Below are 15,896 nucleotides of genomic sequence, written 5' to 3' on the forward strand. Positions count from 1 at the left end.
AGGAAGAAAGGAGGAAGGAAGGAAGTGAGGAAAGGAAAGAAGGAAGGAGGGCGGGGGTTTGATTGACAGCCAGGCAGATGATCACTGTGTTTCAAAACCTCTTCCTCTCCCCGTCGTGCCTCCGAACATCACAGCCGAGCACCCAGAGCTCAGCCGAGGTCGATGACATTTCCTTTTTCTTTCTTTCTTTCTTTTGTTGTTGGTTGTTTTTTTTTCCTCCTTCGCTCCTTCGCAGCTTATGAGCTTTGAAGAGGTTTCATAAGCCCAAAGGACATTAAAGCATTTGAATGCATAGAGGAGAGGAGTGTGTACCCATGAAATTCAGTATGAAGTATGAAAATCATCAGGATCCTGTGTAGTTGGCAGCAGAAAGGCTTTAGGTACAGAGCAGGAAATGAAAAAGCCATCGACCGGCTGACAAAGGACTCCGGGTTCACGGCCGGCTGATAAATATTTGTTTATGAATAGCTGGCAGGTTCAACACGTCAAACACAGACCGGATCAGCTGCTACAGATCAGCGTCAAAGGTAGATGGAGGAAGGAAGGAGGAAGAAAGGAAGGAAAGGAGGGAGGGAGAAAGGAAGGAAGGAAAGGAGGGAGGAAGGGAGGGAGGAAGGAAGTGAGCAAAGGGAAGAAGGATGGGAGGAGGAAGGAAGGAAAGAGAGAGGGAGAAAGGAAAAGAGGAAGGGAGGAAGGAAGGTAGGGGGAGGAAAGAGTAGGAGGGAGGGAAGAATTGAGGAAAGGAAAGAAAGAAGGAGAAAGGAAGGGAGGAAAGAAGGAAAAGAGGAAGGGGGAAAGGAATATATAGACAATAATACATACTGTAGATATAATGAGTTAGATTGACTTTAAACATTATGAAACTCTTAACATTTGATTTCAGCTCACAGAACAATGTTATTAACCCTCACATACTATTCATAATTAGTCTCTACAACAATTCACATTCCTTCATTGATAAATGTTTAATTAATCCTTTATGAAGCTGCCAGAGAGTGAACAAGAGTCTATACATATATATATATATATATATGGAAAAATCCTGTTATTTTCCATTTGAAGGCAGTTTTAAGCCCATAATGTAAAGCATTTCTTACCAGAGTGTCTTAACTGGGAATCAATCACGGCTCTGCTGCGACTCCCACACTCCAAAATGGTCCTTTGGTGGAGCTGAGGCTGGCTTGGCTGCACCTGGGTGTTTAGCGTGGAGGTGCTAACTCAAACTCCACGTACTCCGGTGGTAGTTAAACTCCGTTTGACACAGGTTGCATTTTACTTTTGACTTGTCAACTGAAGCGTCTGGAAGTGTTTTAAAGTTAAACAAGCCGTTCAAAAGTCCAGTAGCTCTCTTACTTTCCATCAGCGCGGTAGGTTTACTGCAGGAGGCCACTTCAAAGCATAGCGCTACAGCTAGAGGAGCCGTCTACGGGGGAGTAGAAGGGACAAAAAGGCTTGGAAAATTAAAATGCGATTTAAAAAAAATTAACGCGTTATGGATTGCATTAATCTAATTGCGATTAACGCGTTAACGCTGACAGCCCTAATAAAAGTGTGTATCAGCTGCACAAAAATAAAAAATAAAAAGATGTATTTTATTTCCATTTTTGTATATTTTGGGTCACAAAAGGAAAGTCCAGCTAAATGTGTACTGGGTGTTTTTACAGTTCTTAAACGTAAAAAATGGGTCAAATTTGAGATGGCTCCGTTCAAGTGAAGCTCGTTGCTGTCGCAATTATATGACATCACACAATACACGCTAGACGACGCCTCCGCTCCAACGACGTTGCCACGACAACCTGTCAGGTTGGTCATGAACAGAGCCTAATCCCATTTGGACACTTGCTAAAAACAGTGTGGACAGTCAGGACTAAAAATCAGATTAGAATCAGATTTGCCTGATTTGTCTGAACGCTTTTCCTTCCGTCCTCCCTTTCTTCCTTCCTTTCTTCCTTCCTTCCTTCCTTCCTTCCTTCCTTCCTTCCTTTGTTTCTTCCATCTGTCCTTCCTATCTGTTCTTCCTTTTTCCTTCCTAAAAGTCATCATGCCTGTCTCCTCACCGCTTTGCATCATGGTCCATGTCCTGCCTCTGTGTCTGTGTGAAACCTCTCTCTTTGTCTCTGTGTGTTGAACATCAGTTAAAATGAAAGCTGCACACACATTACACCGCAGCGACGCCACAATATGACACTTATTGTTGGCGTGTGAGATTGATGAAACGGTTTACGTGAAGCCCAGCTGAGCCGCCGCCGCCGCCGCCGCCGCCGATGCTCGTCCACCGAGCCGACGATGAGTCAGAAGTCATCAGAGGTGAGCGAGCGAATCAAAGAGCGGCTCTGACAATGCGTCTCCGTGCAGCTCGTCTTTGATGTCTCCCCTCCTCCCGCTGCGAGGGTGGTGGTGGGGGGTGGGGGGGTGTTGGCTGTTCCTGCTATTACTTTGTTCTCCGGGTCAAAGACTAAATAATGGAGCCGCGTCGCCACCTGCTGCTCTCCGTCATTTACCTCCATCATGTCCGACAAGAACAGGAGGATGGAGGGAGGAAAGAAGGAAGGAAGGAGGGAGGGAGGGAGAAAGGAAAAGAACCTCCATCATGTGTGACAATGACAGGAGGACAGGAGGGAGGACGGACTGCAGAGACGCACAAGAGACATTTATCTTAAAGCCTACTAATGTCCTCCAGGCGAGGAAGGAAGGAAGGAAGGAAGGAAGGAAGGAAGGAAAGGAGGGAGGGAAGGGAGGAAGGAGGGAGGGAGGGAGGGAGAAAGGAAAGGAGGGAGGAAGGAAGGGAGGACAGAGGAAAGAAGGTAGGAGGGAGGGAGTGAGGAAAGGAAAGAAGAAAGGAAGGAAGGATGGAGGAAAGAAGGAAGGATGGGAAGGATGAAGAAGGGAGGAAAGGAAGGAAAGAAGGGAGGACAGAAGGAAGGAAAGGAGGGATGGAGGAAAGAAAGAAGGAAGGAAGGAGGGAGGAATGAAGTAAGGAAAGGAAAGAAGAAAGGATCGATGGAGGAAAGAAGGAAGGAGGGAAGTAGAAAGGAAAGGAGGGAGGAAGGAAGGAAAGGAGGGATATTAATGTTCCTCTTGCATAAAAGACAAAAACGATATGTTTAAAGTTTCTAACCTACTCACACAACCTTTCCTCTAAAAGTTCCTCCATTGTTATTTCTTCTTCGTGTCTCACTAGAGCTACGTGGACGGAAGTGACAGTAACACTGCCCCCCCATGGTTTCCGGTGGTACTGCTCCGTTTGGTCCGTATCCGTAAACTTTATGCAGAAATACGGAGGAAATGAACACTAGTTTAATGTTCTGTATGTTTTAATGGGAGGTGTGACCTTTGACATATATGATGATGTCATCCTGCTAAACTCTATGTGATGATGTCATCCTGCTAAACTCTGTGATGATGTCATCCTGCTAAACTCTATGTGATGACGTCATCCTGCTAAACTCTATGTGATGATGTCATCCTGCTAAACTCTATTTCTTCAGTGGGAAAGGGTTTAGCTCCTTAATGAGAGATTATTTGCTGTATTTGAGGATGCGATGCGTCTCATCCTTTAATACCCTCCTTCCTTTCCTTTCCTTTCCTTCCATCTTTCCTACCTTCCTTGACTCGAGGATAACAGGAAGTTTAATGAGAGATTATTTGCTGTATTTGAGGAGGAGAGAGCTCTGATCTGTCCGTCTGTGATGCGTCTGATCCTTTATACCCGGGAGAGATCATAATGTCAGCGACGTGCTCCACATAAACATAAACAGCCTGTTTCATCACTCCTGTGTGTGTGAGGTTAGTTTGAACTTGAAGCAGAAACTAGTGCATGAAAATGATCCAACATGTTGACCCCTGACCCCCCCTCCCATGCTGCTTTGTAACATCTTAGTCCAGAACTCAGACCGCTGCTCTCTGTCCATGCAGCCTTCTTTATTTCTGCATCTCACTACTCTTTAATGCTTTGGGGGGAAGATATATATATATTAGGGCTGTCAAACGATTAATTTTTTAAATTGAGATTAATCGCAGAATTTCCATAGTTAATCGCGATTAATGGCGTTTTGAATTGCATGTTTAAAATCCTGTTATTTTCCATTTGAAGCCAGTTTTAAGCCCATAATGTAAAGCATTTCTTACCAGAGTGTCTTAACTGGGAATCAATCACGGCTCTGCTGCGACTCCCACACTCCAAAATGGTCCTTTGGTGGAGCTGAGGCTGGCTTGGCTGCACCTGGGTGTTTAGCGTGGAGGTGCTAACTCAAACTCCACGTACTCCGGTGGTAGTTAAACTCCGTTTGACACAGGTTACATTTTACTTTTGACTTGTCAACTGAAGCGTCTGGAAGTGTTTTAAAGTTAACCCCATAACATCCTTCGCCCGCCGGCGGGCAATTTGCCCCTCCCGCGGCTGAAATTATGATACGCAGCAATATATACAGCTTCAACTTCCGTCAATATGGACATGCTATACATCGTTAGAAAGGCTAGAATCTCCGCAATGCAACCATCCAGTTGATTTTACAGACATCATGAGCACCAAACAATAAATCATTAATATTTACCGGCATGGTAAACGTGAGGTACATAAAATAAACAGCGACTCCCTACCTTTGAAGCAGTCTTGAAGCCCAAGTATGTGTCCATTCCTCAATTGTTTATATTCATTCTGTTCATAAGACTCCACTGATCAAAAGAATCAAAATGGTTTTTTCATAAAATTATTCCAGCTTCTGAATATTGTCCTGTAAAGTCCATTGTTCACCGTCTGCCAACTTTGTTCGTCAAATAAAATCCAAACTTCCCCGAGCCTTAGCGATATTTTCCTTAGTTCCTGTATAGTGTTGTTGGGTATGTTTGTTTTCCTTATCTTCTCACCTACAAAACAAAAGTGTCCCTATCTTTTTCTGTTGAGTTTTCATCCCGGTACACCCGGTGAAAGAGACCAAGCGCTCCCAGTTTGGAGGACCAATAGGCTCGGTCTTCTGTTCTTTGAGGCCCTAGTGTAGCTTAGGCTTATTGGCTATCAACATGTCAATCATTCAGGATTGTAGCCAATAAATTTACCTTTCCAACGATGGTAGGCATGTCCATGGGGGGATTTGTATGACTCATACTATGACGCCGCGTAACCAAACTAGCAGTCTCACTTCTCAGAGCAGAGCGCATGAGCTTACTGGTGACGCACGCTCGCCCGGACATTTAAACTTTTTTCTACGGCTATTTTGGATATTTTACGACGCCGAAAGCTACAAAGATGACCAAGTATGTACTGGAAGAGGCTTTGGAGGCTTTTGGAGATGGTTATGGTATCTGAAGAAAGTGAAGATAGTGAATATGACTCTGAGAACGAGGAGATGTTTACTGACGGACTTCACTACAGCTTAGATCGGTGAGTAACGGTATCTTTGATAATGCTTTATAGATTGTATCTGTTTATTTATTTATTAATTTAGCCATGAATGAAAGCTGAATGGACGTTAGTGGGTAGGTGGGTTATCTTATTCAGAAGTACAGTAGAAAAAAGTGAAAACACTACAGTAGTAAAGTAGTGTTTCACAAAATGGCTGCCAGCCACTAAATAAAAACAACACAGTAAAGCCAAGGGGTGGTGGGGGAGGGGAGGAGAGGGGATCTGCTTATTTAGACTTATTTAGACTGTAAAATACAGTAGCGTTTCATAAAATGGCTGCCAGCCACTAAATGACAACTACACAGCACAATACTTTGCAAATTGTCCCCTGGTAGCTGTAGTTTCAACTGTAGGACTAAAGTTATGTAATCCACCTCTTTCTTTGTGTGCCCCTAATTCCACTTTTATTTAGATTTTTTTTATCAAGCTTGTATTGTATTATTTACTGTATTGACTTTACATTAGGCTTTTATTTATTGTGAATGTCCAGACACTGGGAATCTCCCCCCAATACAATTATTCTGTTTATTAGTTATTTTTCTGATGTTTTTGTGTAATTTTCTTACTATAATTTGTTTACATCTGTGCATTACATTGTGGTTTGTAGGTCACAGACTGACAGTGATGTAGATTGGGAGCCTGAGACTGAGGCAGACAGACCCCCAACCCCCCTCTCCTGCTGTGGGCAGTCGTCAGAAGCGTCAACGATCCTCTTCTGCATCACCTGGACCAAAGACCTGCATCAACATCCCACCCCCACCCATCCACCTCATGTTGCACTGCACCCCCAAACCCAACAGTATTTGCATTACTTTTTACTTTTATACACTTTTTTATAGTTTTTGTATGTTGTTCATATTTAGTTCATATTCTGTATATTTTGTATAGTTTATTCATTGTTCATATTTTGTTGATATTGGCACAGTTGTACATATAGTACTAGTACATTTGAAGAATAAAAAAAAATCCTTGTTTGAAATTCAGTTCAGTATAGTCTGTCATTTCTGTTACTTAGCATTCTGTAGTGTCTTGTCACATGACAATATTTCAATATAGCCAGCTAACATGTGGAGACCCCTCCAACCACTCATCAAATGAATGTGTGAAAAAATGTGTTTTGAACCATGGTGAAAGGTTTTATAGTCACCAAAATGCTTCAGCAATGTTTCCAGTGTCACAGAAGTGAGTAAATGCATTTGGCACAATTTGGCCATTTGGAGACGTTTTGGAGAGGTTTGGGAACGCCAGTGACACCACTAACTAAAAACACCATAACTTTCATAAGGTTAGGCCTAGAGGTCTGAAACTTCATCCAGGTGTGGTTGACAAGATGTAGAAGGTATGTGGTATAGTGGTATATGCCTGGCATAAAGCATTGCCTAGTTATTGTTATTCAAAAATGGCATAGTTTAGGCGAAGACAAAACAAAATTTTTGAGCCATGTTTGAGCTGATGTAGTTTAGGTTGTGTGTGTGCCACATACTGAATAAGAACATTTTCAGAATTTCCAGTTATTGTTTTATAAGCTTTTCCATTTGGGTATGCCAAATAGGCGAAAATTACTCAAAACAGGTGGATGCTAAGGGGTTAAACAAGCCGTTCAAAAGTCCAGTAGCTCTCTTACTTTCCATCAGCGCGGTAGGTTTACTGCAGGAGGCCACTTCAAAGCATAGCGCTATAGCTAGAGGAGCCGTCTACGGGGGAGTAGAAGGGACAAAAAGGCTTGCAACATTAAAATGAGATTTTAAAAAAATGAATGCGTTATGGATTGCATTAATCTAATCGCGATTAACGCGTTAACGCTGACAGCCCTAGTTTTATGACATCATTGACCAATTATTGGTAATTTGATGTTATTGACTTAAAATGTGTCTCATGACGTCATTGATTGCTTCAAGTAACCAGTGATGTCAGGTGAGATGTTACCTCAGTGTCATTGAGGATAGCAGAGAGTCCATTTAAAGATGCTGTGACACCACTGACAGTTCCTCACTCCATCTGAGCTCTACATTTTATATTTAGATGCAATATATCTGTGTTTTTTTTAATATGGTCAGAATATTAAAGATTTAGGTTTTATTATTTCAAGCTGCAGATGCTTCATGTTCTCCGTTTCCTTCCTGAGCTTAATGCACATTAACCCTGAAACACCAATGAGTCATATTTTAATACAGGAGTTATGAGATGAGACACATGTAGTACACAGATAAACCACCAGGGGGCGTTTTATTAACCCTGAAACACCAATGAGTCATATTTTAATACAGGAGTTATGAGATGAGACACATGTAGTACACAGATAAACCACCAGGGGGCGTTTTATTAACCCTGAAACACCAATGAGTCATATTTTAATACAGGAGTTATGAGATGAGACACATGTAGTACACAGATAAACCACCAGGGGGCGTTTTATTTCAACGCTGTCAATCAGTGAGAAAAAGTTAAAGTTAGAAAAACATTAGTTACTGGATTGATGCAATGTTGAATTACTAAATATTCAGTAGGTTATCCCTCCTTCTTCCTTCTTTCTGTCCTTCCTTCCTCCCTCCCTCCCTCCCTTTTTCCTTCCCTCTTTCCTTCCTTCCTTCCTTCTGTCCTTCCTCCCTTCCTTCCTTCCATTTGCCCTTCCTTTCTTCCTTCCATCTTTCCTTTCTGTCTTCTTTTCTTCCTTCCTTCCTTCCTTCCTTCCTTCCTTCTGTCCTTCCTCCCTCCCTCCTTCCTTCCTCCTTTCTTTTCTCTGTGCTTCCTTCCCTCCTTCCTCTTTTCCTTTCTCCCTTCCTCTCTCCCTCCTTTCCTTCTTCCATCCCCCTTTCTTCCTTCCTTCTGTCCTTCCTTCCTCCCTCCTTCCTTCCTTCTTTCCTCCGTCCTTCCTTCCTTCTTTCCTCCGTCCTTCCTTCCTTCCTTCCTTCCTTCCTTCCTCCTATCCATTAATGCTGAATGATCATCAGATCATCATTTCAGTGTCTGATCTTTTTGTGTGTATGTGTTGGTTTTCCCAGACTCAGGTTTAAATATCCCCAAATTAAAGTCAGAGACAAGCACTTTAACCTCATATTCATTCTTTTATTTCATATGTAGTTTGTTGCAGAGCAAAGTCAACACAGCAACAATGTGCATCCTTTCATATACACATGAATACTGTATGACTTGTTTATACACTATGCCAAACATTTGGGGGTAAATCAATTCTCATGTTTGAGTCTCACAGTGGAAAAAGCAGAAATCCGTTAAAGAAAGTATAATCATTAGTATCATCGTATACACTAGAGCCAGCATATAAAACCAGGTAGACCACATCCCCCTTTTCTAGCTGAAGAACCAGTGAATTAGAAACAATTTCCGGGCTATTTGTACTGTAATTATGACTGTCCAACACTCTCTTGTCATTGTGATAGAGATAAACATCCCTGTATACGTCAATCCGGCCATCTATTGTAGTGAATGAGAAGTAGTAGGCTCCTCTGACTGGGGCTGTGAAGAGACCTGCAACAGAGGAGAAAATGAGTGAAGCTTTTTCCACTTTTAACTCCATTAAAAGTGTTATGATGTACTGTAAAAGCTCAAATGGGTGAAATCTTAAAAGGGCCAATTCAAAGAGAAATGTCTCCTCCTCAGAAAGTGTGCAGCTGGAGCCATAGTGGAGAAAAAAAGTCATTACAAAAGATGGAGTGAAAGCTGTAACAATGAATACATATTAAAATGAGTTCATTACATTATAATAGTTCATTTGTGTGTGTAGCAGAAAGAGGTGAGTACCTGTCTTTGGATTGTAGACCTGACCAAAGTTGATGAAGACTTTACTGAACTTAAGTGTGATGGCAGTACCGAAGGGTCCAACTTGTCCGCTGTCAGTGAGACCAAATGAGAACGCCACCTTTGGTTGGTCTGTGTGGATGTGAGAAGATTCACATAGAGGAAAAAAATAGCTCCACTTATAAACAGTTGATGAACAAATTGTATTGCGGCTTCATAGAAACTGATGTTACTCTGATCCTGTTGCATTATGACTGTTTGAACGGAGCATGGAGCTTGTGTGAGACGGCAGTACAAGCAGGCTGATTACTGGATGAAGTTACTCTTTAATAGGGATGTCCCGATATGACTTTTTCACTTCCGATACGATACCGATATTGTAGCCTTGAGTATTGGCCGATACCGATATCAATACGATACGATATAGGCACAAATCATACATATATTTATTCCTTATTTTGTTGTGTGGAATGTTAGAAAAGGCTTGATAAAGTGATGTTACTGTTACTGTTACTGATGTTGTAGTGATATAACAGAAAACAATAGTCAGCAACAGTAGGTATAGGAAAAACTGACCCATTTATTATTAACCAATTGGTTAAATAAATTTTAACCTTCACCATAAGAGAATTACCTCAACAAATCCAATAAAAACAAAGCCAGAGGCTTGTTGCTTCGCCTTGCTGCTCACGCGAAAATCCTCATGTTCTTTTTTGTGGTGTTTTTTCAAATGTGCGATGAGGTTGGTTGTATTGAACCTTCCCGGTTCTGTCCCTCCACAGGACACTTGCGCCTGACAAATGTTGCATTTAGCTGCAACGTCTTTGTCCGAGTTTACAGTAAAATACTTCCACACAGCCGACATCACTACACCTTGCTGCAGGCACACACGTTGTCGTTGTTGTGATCACGTGGGCTGTGCATGCTGGATCAGAGACGCTCTTCTTCCGCGGCCGGCACCAACGTTAATTAAGGGGCATTACCGCCACCTACTGTGTTGGAGTGTGATCAAACCAGAGTCACCTATTATTATAGAAGTGCTGGAGCGGTAAATGGACAGCTTTTATCGGAGCGTTTATATCGGAGTTTTTAGATTCAGTCCGATAAAATCCGATATTCACTTTTTTGGCTGATATCGGACTGATTTCCGATATCAATATCGGATCGGGACATCCCTACTCTTTAATAATGATATAAGCAGTTTACCTGCATTTTGTCTCTTGAGCTCCTCCACCTTGTTTCCATTGATTTTCAATCTGGCCATCATATCTGTAAACACATTCAACATTTTTATTTTAAAGGAGATAATCTACATAACTGTGTAGCTAATAAACTAGCAGCTGTGTAATTTGCAGCTTACTGCTGTTCTTAAAGACCATTCAGACATTTTCTTCTAAACACATTAAATAGGTCATAAATGTATTTCTAAAAAAGGTGTAAAAAGCATTTCAACCATTTAGATTTGAATTGTGGAGCTAGGCTTCACAAACTGTGTTTCAACATTTCTGTGTTCAGGATTTAGTGATTAGCATAAACCCGCCCCTGCTGCTGTAGAGATATAAATACATTCAGCACACACTACTACTACTACAGTCTACTGTTAGCCAGTTAGCTGAGTTAGCCGCCGAGTTAGCAGCTCAGCTAGCCGCCAAGCTAGCCGCTGAGTTAGCAGCTTCTTCTTTTTTTCTTCTTCTTATTATTCTTCCGCTGTTTTTCGGCGCGTAACTCCTCCCGCAGCTTTGAGAAAACCCCGACAATATATACATCAAAACGTGCGGCTTGATCGAAAATGAGGTGCTATGACTTTTGGTGTTGAAATTCCAATTTTTCCCAAAGTTATTCCCAAAAAACCGGGAGATTTCTCAATTGGAAATGAATGGGATTTTTTTTTTTTTTTTTTTAAACACAAAATTTCACCTTTTTTCAGAGTCACCTAGCTCTCTCATACCTGCACGTAGACACGTCATTCGAACTTTAAAATGGAGGAATATTTGTGCTCTCTCCCAAACACCAAACTGTTTTTACATAACATGTAAACTTTTCAAACTATGAGCAGTCAAACGAGGAGTGGAAATCACTTTTTCGTCAAAGAGTGGAAGCGGCAGTTAGCTTGAGTGTGAGAAGCAGTAAAAAATGACCTCAATTTTTATTTTTAACTCGAGCTCACGGCCAAACCGTAAAAAGGAGACAAATCATTTTTGGTGAAAATGTAGACATAGGTGTTGGGATTTATAAAATGTGACTTTGACAGGCGGGGTCTGCACAAAATTTAAACGGGGGCCGAGACCGGCAGCAATACCTATCTCACTCCCCACTGACTCTAATGTAATCATCTTTTTTTTTCAAAAGAATCTCACTCTGTGTTCACACTGAGCTTACTCGCTCATTTTAAAGAATATCTGAATAAAATAAACTCTGTCAGAATCTGCCGGCTTCTGTGTCTCTCACGGTGTTTTCGGTTTTTGGACAGGAGTTACGGTTTTCTCACAGTTTACAATTGTTCGGGACCTTGTCAGAAGCCAAATTCTTCAGAATTTTGAGAATGTTTTCCAAGCACATTCTCAAATCGCCGTAGCAACCGCAGGGCCTTAGCTGCCCTTAGCAACCGTGGGGCCTTAGCAACCTGTTGCTGGGCAGAAACTGAGCTACTTTTTTGTGATTGGCTAATTCCTGTCTGTCTGTTTTGCCAGTTAACTGAGCTAATTCATTTGAATGGAGATTAATTCATGTTTACTGAGGACTAAATAAATAGTTGTATTGTTTTGTATTGTAGTTATATGATTTGTGGCGTATAAAAAGATTCAACATTTATCAGTAGAAGATGAACAAAATGAACATAATATAATTTCATACAACCAAATAATTTAAAATAAAAAGTATAATAAAATCTACTCTCTAAATGTTGAAGATTTACTTAATAATTTCATGACAGTGATGTTCCTGTCTGTGGAAAAAATGAAGTAGACTTTAATTAATAAGTTTAAATAAATATTATTTATGCTTAAATATGATTAACATTCACTTAATATTTTCAAGGATGTTAAGTTGAGAATAAAGTACATTCATAAGGAAAAAATAAATCGTGCACTCGTCCCGGCAGCAGCCCCGTGGCACTCAAAATTTACCTGAAATTTTCTAGTTGATTATTGCAGTTTACCTTCATTCTGTCTCTTGAGCTCCTCCACCTCGTTTTCACTGGCGTTCATTCTGGCCTCCAACACTGTCAACACATTTAACATTCATATTATTGTGAAGTTTATGGTCAGCAGGTTTCAAGTTGTTAACATGATCACTATGGAGACTGACCTTTGTTCAGCATGCAGTGTTTTTTTGTGGGTTTTTTTTACATTTTATTGATTGTTGCAGCTTACCTGTGTTCTCCATCTTGAGCTCCTCCATCACATGTTCACTGATTTTCAATCTGGCCATCATATCTGTGAACACATTCTACATTTTTAGGAGATAATCTACATAACTGGAACTTGAAATACTTGTATGTGTAGCTAATAAACGAGCTTTGTACTTTGCAGCTTACTGTTGTTCTTAATAATGATATAATCAGTTTACCTGCACTCTCTTTCTTCAGCTTCACCACCTCGTTCTTGAGCTCCTCCACCTCGTTTTCACTGACGTTCATTCTGGTCTCCAACACTGTCAACACATTTAACATTAATATTATTGTGAAGTTTATAGTCAGCAGATTTCAAGTTGTTAACATGATCACTATGGAGACCTTTGTTCTTATCTTCTCTTATCTTTAGAAGGCAAAATTAATAATCAAATTCATAATTAATTCTTGTATTCACTGGCTGTCAGTCTGGTCTGTATGGCTGGAATAAAAGCAGTAAATTACTCCTAAAAGTAATGTCTATGTGAACATTGCATGAATGTGTTGATCACTGTGTGAATGAACCTGTATTCTCCTGCTCCAGCTTCTCCATCTTGCTCTTGGTGTTCGTCAGCTCCACACTGTGTTGGATGGCCATGTCTCTCAGCTCCTTCAGCTCAGCCCAGATGTCAGGGCTGATGTTGGTCTGATCACTGGTTGATTTGACACCCAGGATCTCAGACTGAATCTCCGTCTGAGTGATGTCATTCCCTGTCAGCCCTCCACTCTCACCCTGAGCCCCCGTCCAGTACAGACAGAGCAGCAACGCCAGAAAAGCTGCAGCACGCCTCATTGTGAAATATCACCTCTTTAGACAGCAAGATGCAGTCTGACACCACTCGTTCAGTTCCCGTCTTTATATCCACGTAAAACAGGTCACTGAACTGCTGTATGAGAATTAAACAGCTGTCTTTGATAACGAATGCAAAAATAGCACCAAAGGTCCTTCAACACTAAAAGCAAACAACAAGTTAGAATCTTTCAAACCCATTGGCTGTGAAAGTTTGTAGAGTAAAGAGATGATAAGAGCAAAGTCAGTCATTAATAAATGTTTGTCAGGTGCAGTTTGTACATTTGCATATATAAATGTGTATCAGCTGAAGAAAAATGTAAAAAATGATTGATTTTAGTTCATACTGTGGGTGGCATTAGGAAAAGTCCAGCTAAAAAGACGTGTATATGCTGTTTTTAGAGCTCTTAAATGGAAAAATGGGGCAAATTTGAACCCTGAACAATATGTGAGGGTTAACAGGTTCTTTATGAAATGTGCAAACTGTATTGATATTTCAAGTGATAATATTCTCATCATATGCTTTGTATGGTCCCTCCCTGAGCTACTACCTTACCGTGGTGGAGGGGTTTGCATGTCCCAATGACCCCAGGAGCTCAGTTGTCGGGGGCTTTATGCCCCTGGTAGGGTCTCCCATGGCAAACAGGTCCCGGGGGAGGGGCCAGACAAAAGGTAGCTCAGAAAACCCCAATGACGAGCAAGATAATTGGTTTTTCGTGTCCCTTGCCCGGACGCGGGTCACAGAGGCCTCCCCCTGGGGCCAGGCCTGGGGGTGGGGCTCAGAGGCGAGCGCCTGGTGGCCGGGCCTTCGCCCATGGGACCGAATAAGGGACATGGGACCCCGCTCCCACAGACCCACCACCAGTGAGAGGGGCCAAAGGGGTCGGGTGCAGTGTGAGCTGGGCGGCAGCCGAAGGCGGGGACCTTGGCGGTCCGATCCTCGGCTGCAGAAGCTAGCTCTAGGGACGTGGAACGTCACCTCTCTGGTGGGGAAGGAGCCTGAGCTGGTGCGTGAGGTTGAGAAGTTCCGGCTAGATATAGTCGGCCTCACCTCGACGCACAGCAAGGGATCTGGAACCAGTCTCCTCCAGAGGGGTTGGACTCTAGTCCTCTATGGAGTTGCCGCTGGTGAGAGGCGCCGGGCTGGGGTGGAAATACTTATTGCCCCCCGGCTTGGTGCCTGTATGTTGGAGTTTACCCCGGTAGACGAGAGGGTAGCCTCTAAACGGCTTCGAAGAGATTCTGGACCACCATCCGGCGTCTCAGGAGGGGGAAGCAGTGCACCGTAAACACTGTGTACAGTGGGGACGGTGCGCAGCTGACCTCGACTCGGGACGTTGTGGACCGGTGGAAGGAATATCTCGAAGACCTCCTCAATCCCACCGACACGCCTTCCAGTAAGGAAGCAGGGCCGGGGGACTCGGGTGTGGGCTCTCCTATCTCTGGGGTGGAGGTCGCCGAGGTGGTCAAAAAGCTGCTCGGTGGGAGGGCCCCGGGGGTGGATGAGATCCGCCCCGAGTTCCTCAAGGCCTTGGATGCTGTGGGGCTGTCATGGTTGACACGACTCTGCAGCATTGCGTGGACATCGGGGGCAGTGCCTCTGGATTGGCAGACTGGGGTGGTGGTCCCTCTTTTTAAGAAGGGGGACCGGAGGGTGTGTTCCAATTACAGGGGAATCACACTCCTCAGCCTCCCTGGTAAGGTCTATTCGGGGGTGCTGGAGAGGAGGGTCCGTTGGATAGTCGAACCTCGGATTCAGGAGGAGCAGTGTGGTTTTCGTCCGGGCCGTGGAACAGTGGACCAGCTCTACACCCTCTGCAGGATCCTTGAGGGTGCATGGGAGTTTGCCCAACCAGTCCACATGTGTTTTGTGGATTTGGAGAAGGCATTCGACCGTGTCCCTCAGTGAATCCTGTGGGGGTTCTCCGGGAATACGGGGTATCGGACCCCCTGATAAGGGCCGTCCGTTCCCTGTATGACCGGTGTCAGAACTTGGTCCCCATTGCCGGTAATAAGTCGGACTTGTTTCCAGTGAGGGTTGGACTCCGCCAGGGCTGCCCTTTGTCACCGATCCTGTTCATAATTTTTATGGACAGGATTTCTAGCCGAGCCAGGGTGTGGAGGGGGTCCGGTTTGGTGACCTCAGGATTGGGTCACTGCTTTTTGCAGATGATGTGGTCCTGTTGGCTTCATCAGACCGTGACCTCCAACTCTCGCTGGATCGGTTCACAGCCGAGTGTGAAGCGGCCGGGATGAGAATCAGCACCTCCAAATCCGAGGCCATGGTGCTCAACCGGAAAAGGGTGGAGTGCACTCTCCGGGTCAGGAATGAGATTCTGCCTCAAGTGGAGGAGTTCAAGTACCTCGGGGTCTTGTGCACGAGTGAGGGAAGGATGGAGCGGGAGATCGACAGGCGGATCGGTGCGGCGTCTGCAGTAATGCGGAGTCTGCACAGATCCGTCGCGGTGAAGAGAGCTGAGCCGAAAGGCGAAGCTCTCTATTTACCAGTCGATCTTGGTTCCTACCCTCACCTGTGGTCATGAGCTTTGGGTAGTGACCGA

General features: G+C 43.3%; 1 protein-coding gene across 1 annotated transcript; it reads right to left on the bottom strand.

Moving 5' to 3' along the window:
• Window positions 1-8,446: 8,446 nt before the first annotated feature.
• On the bottom strand, window positions 8,447-13,098 carry LOC128371040 (adiponectin-like). The gene is made up of 4 exons (XM_053331239.1): window positions 13,071-13,098; window positions 10,364-10,426; window positions 9,161-9,289; window positions 8,447-8,887 (listed from the first exon to the last, which is right to left on the bottom strand). The coding sequence occupies exons 1-4, from the start codon at window positions 13,096-13,098 to the stop codon at window positions 8,607-8,609; spliced, it is 501 nt and encodes a 166-aa protein (XP_053187214.1). The 3' UTR covers window positions 8,447-8,606.
• Between the last annotated feature and the right edge of the window lie 2,798 nt (window positions 13,099-15,896).

Source organism: Scomber japonicus, chromosome 13 (genome assembly GCF_027409825.1).
Source record: "Scomber japonicus isolate fScoJap1 chromosome 13, fScoJap1.pri, whole genome shotgun sequence".
NCBI classification, from domain to species: Eukaryota; Metazoa; Chordata; class Actinopteri; order Scombriformes; family Scombridae; genus Scomber; species Scomber japonicus.

Coding starts and splice junctions, on each gene's coding strand:
- LOC128371040 (XM_053331239.1), bottom strand. CDS start 13,098: ATGGAGAAGCTGGAGCAGGAGAATACAG. Junction 10,427..13,070: donor GCTGGAGCAGGAGAATACAG/GTTCATTCACAC, acceptor ATGTGTTTACAG/ATATGATGGCCAGATTGAAA. Junction 8,888..9,160: donor GGTCTACAATCCAAAGACAG/GTACTCACCTCT, acceptor CCTCTGTTGCAG/GTCTCTTCACAGCCCCAGTC.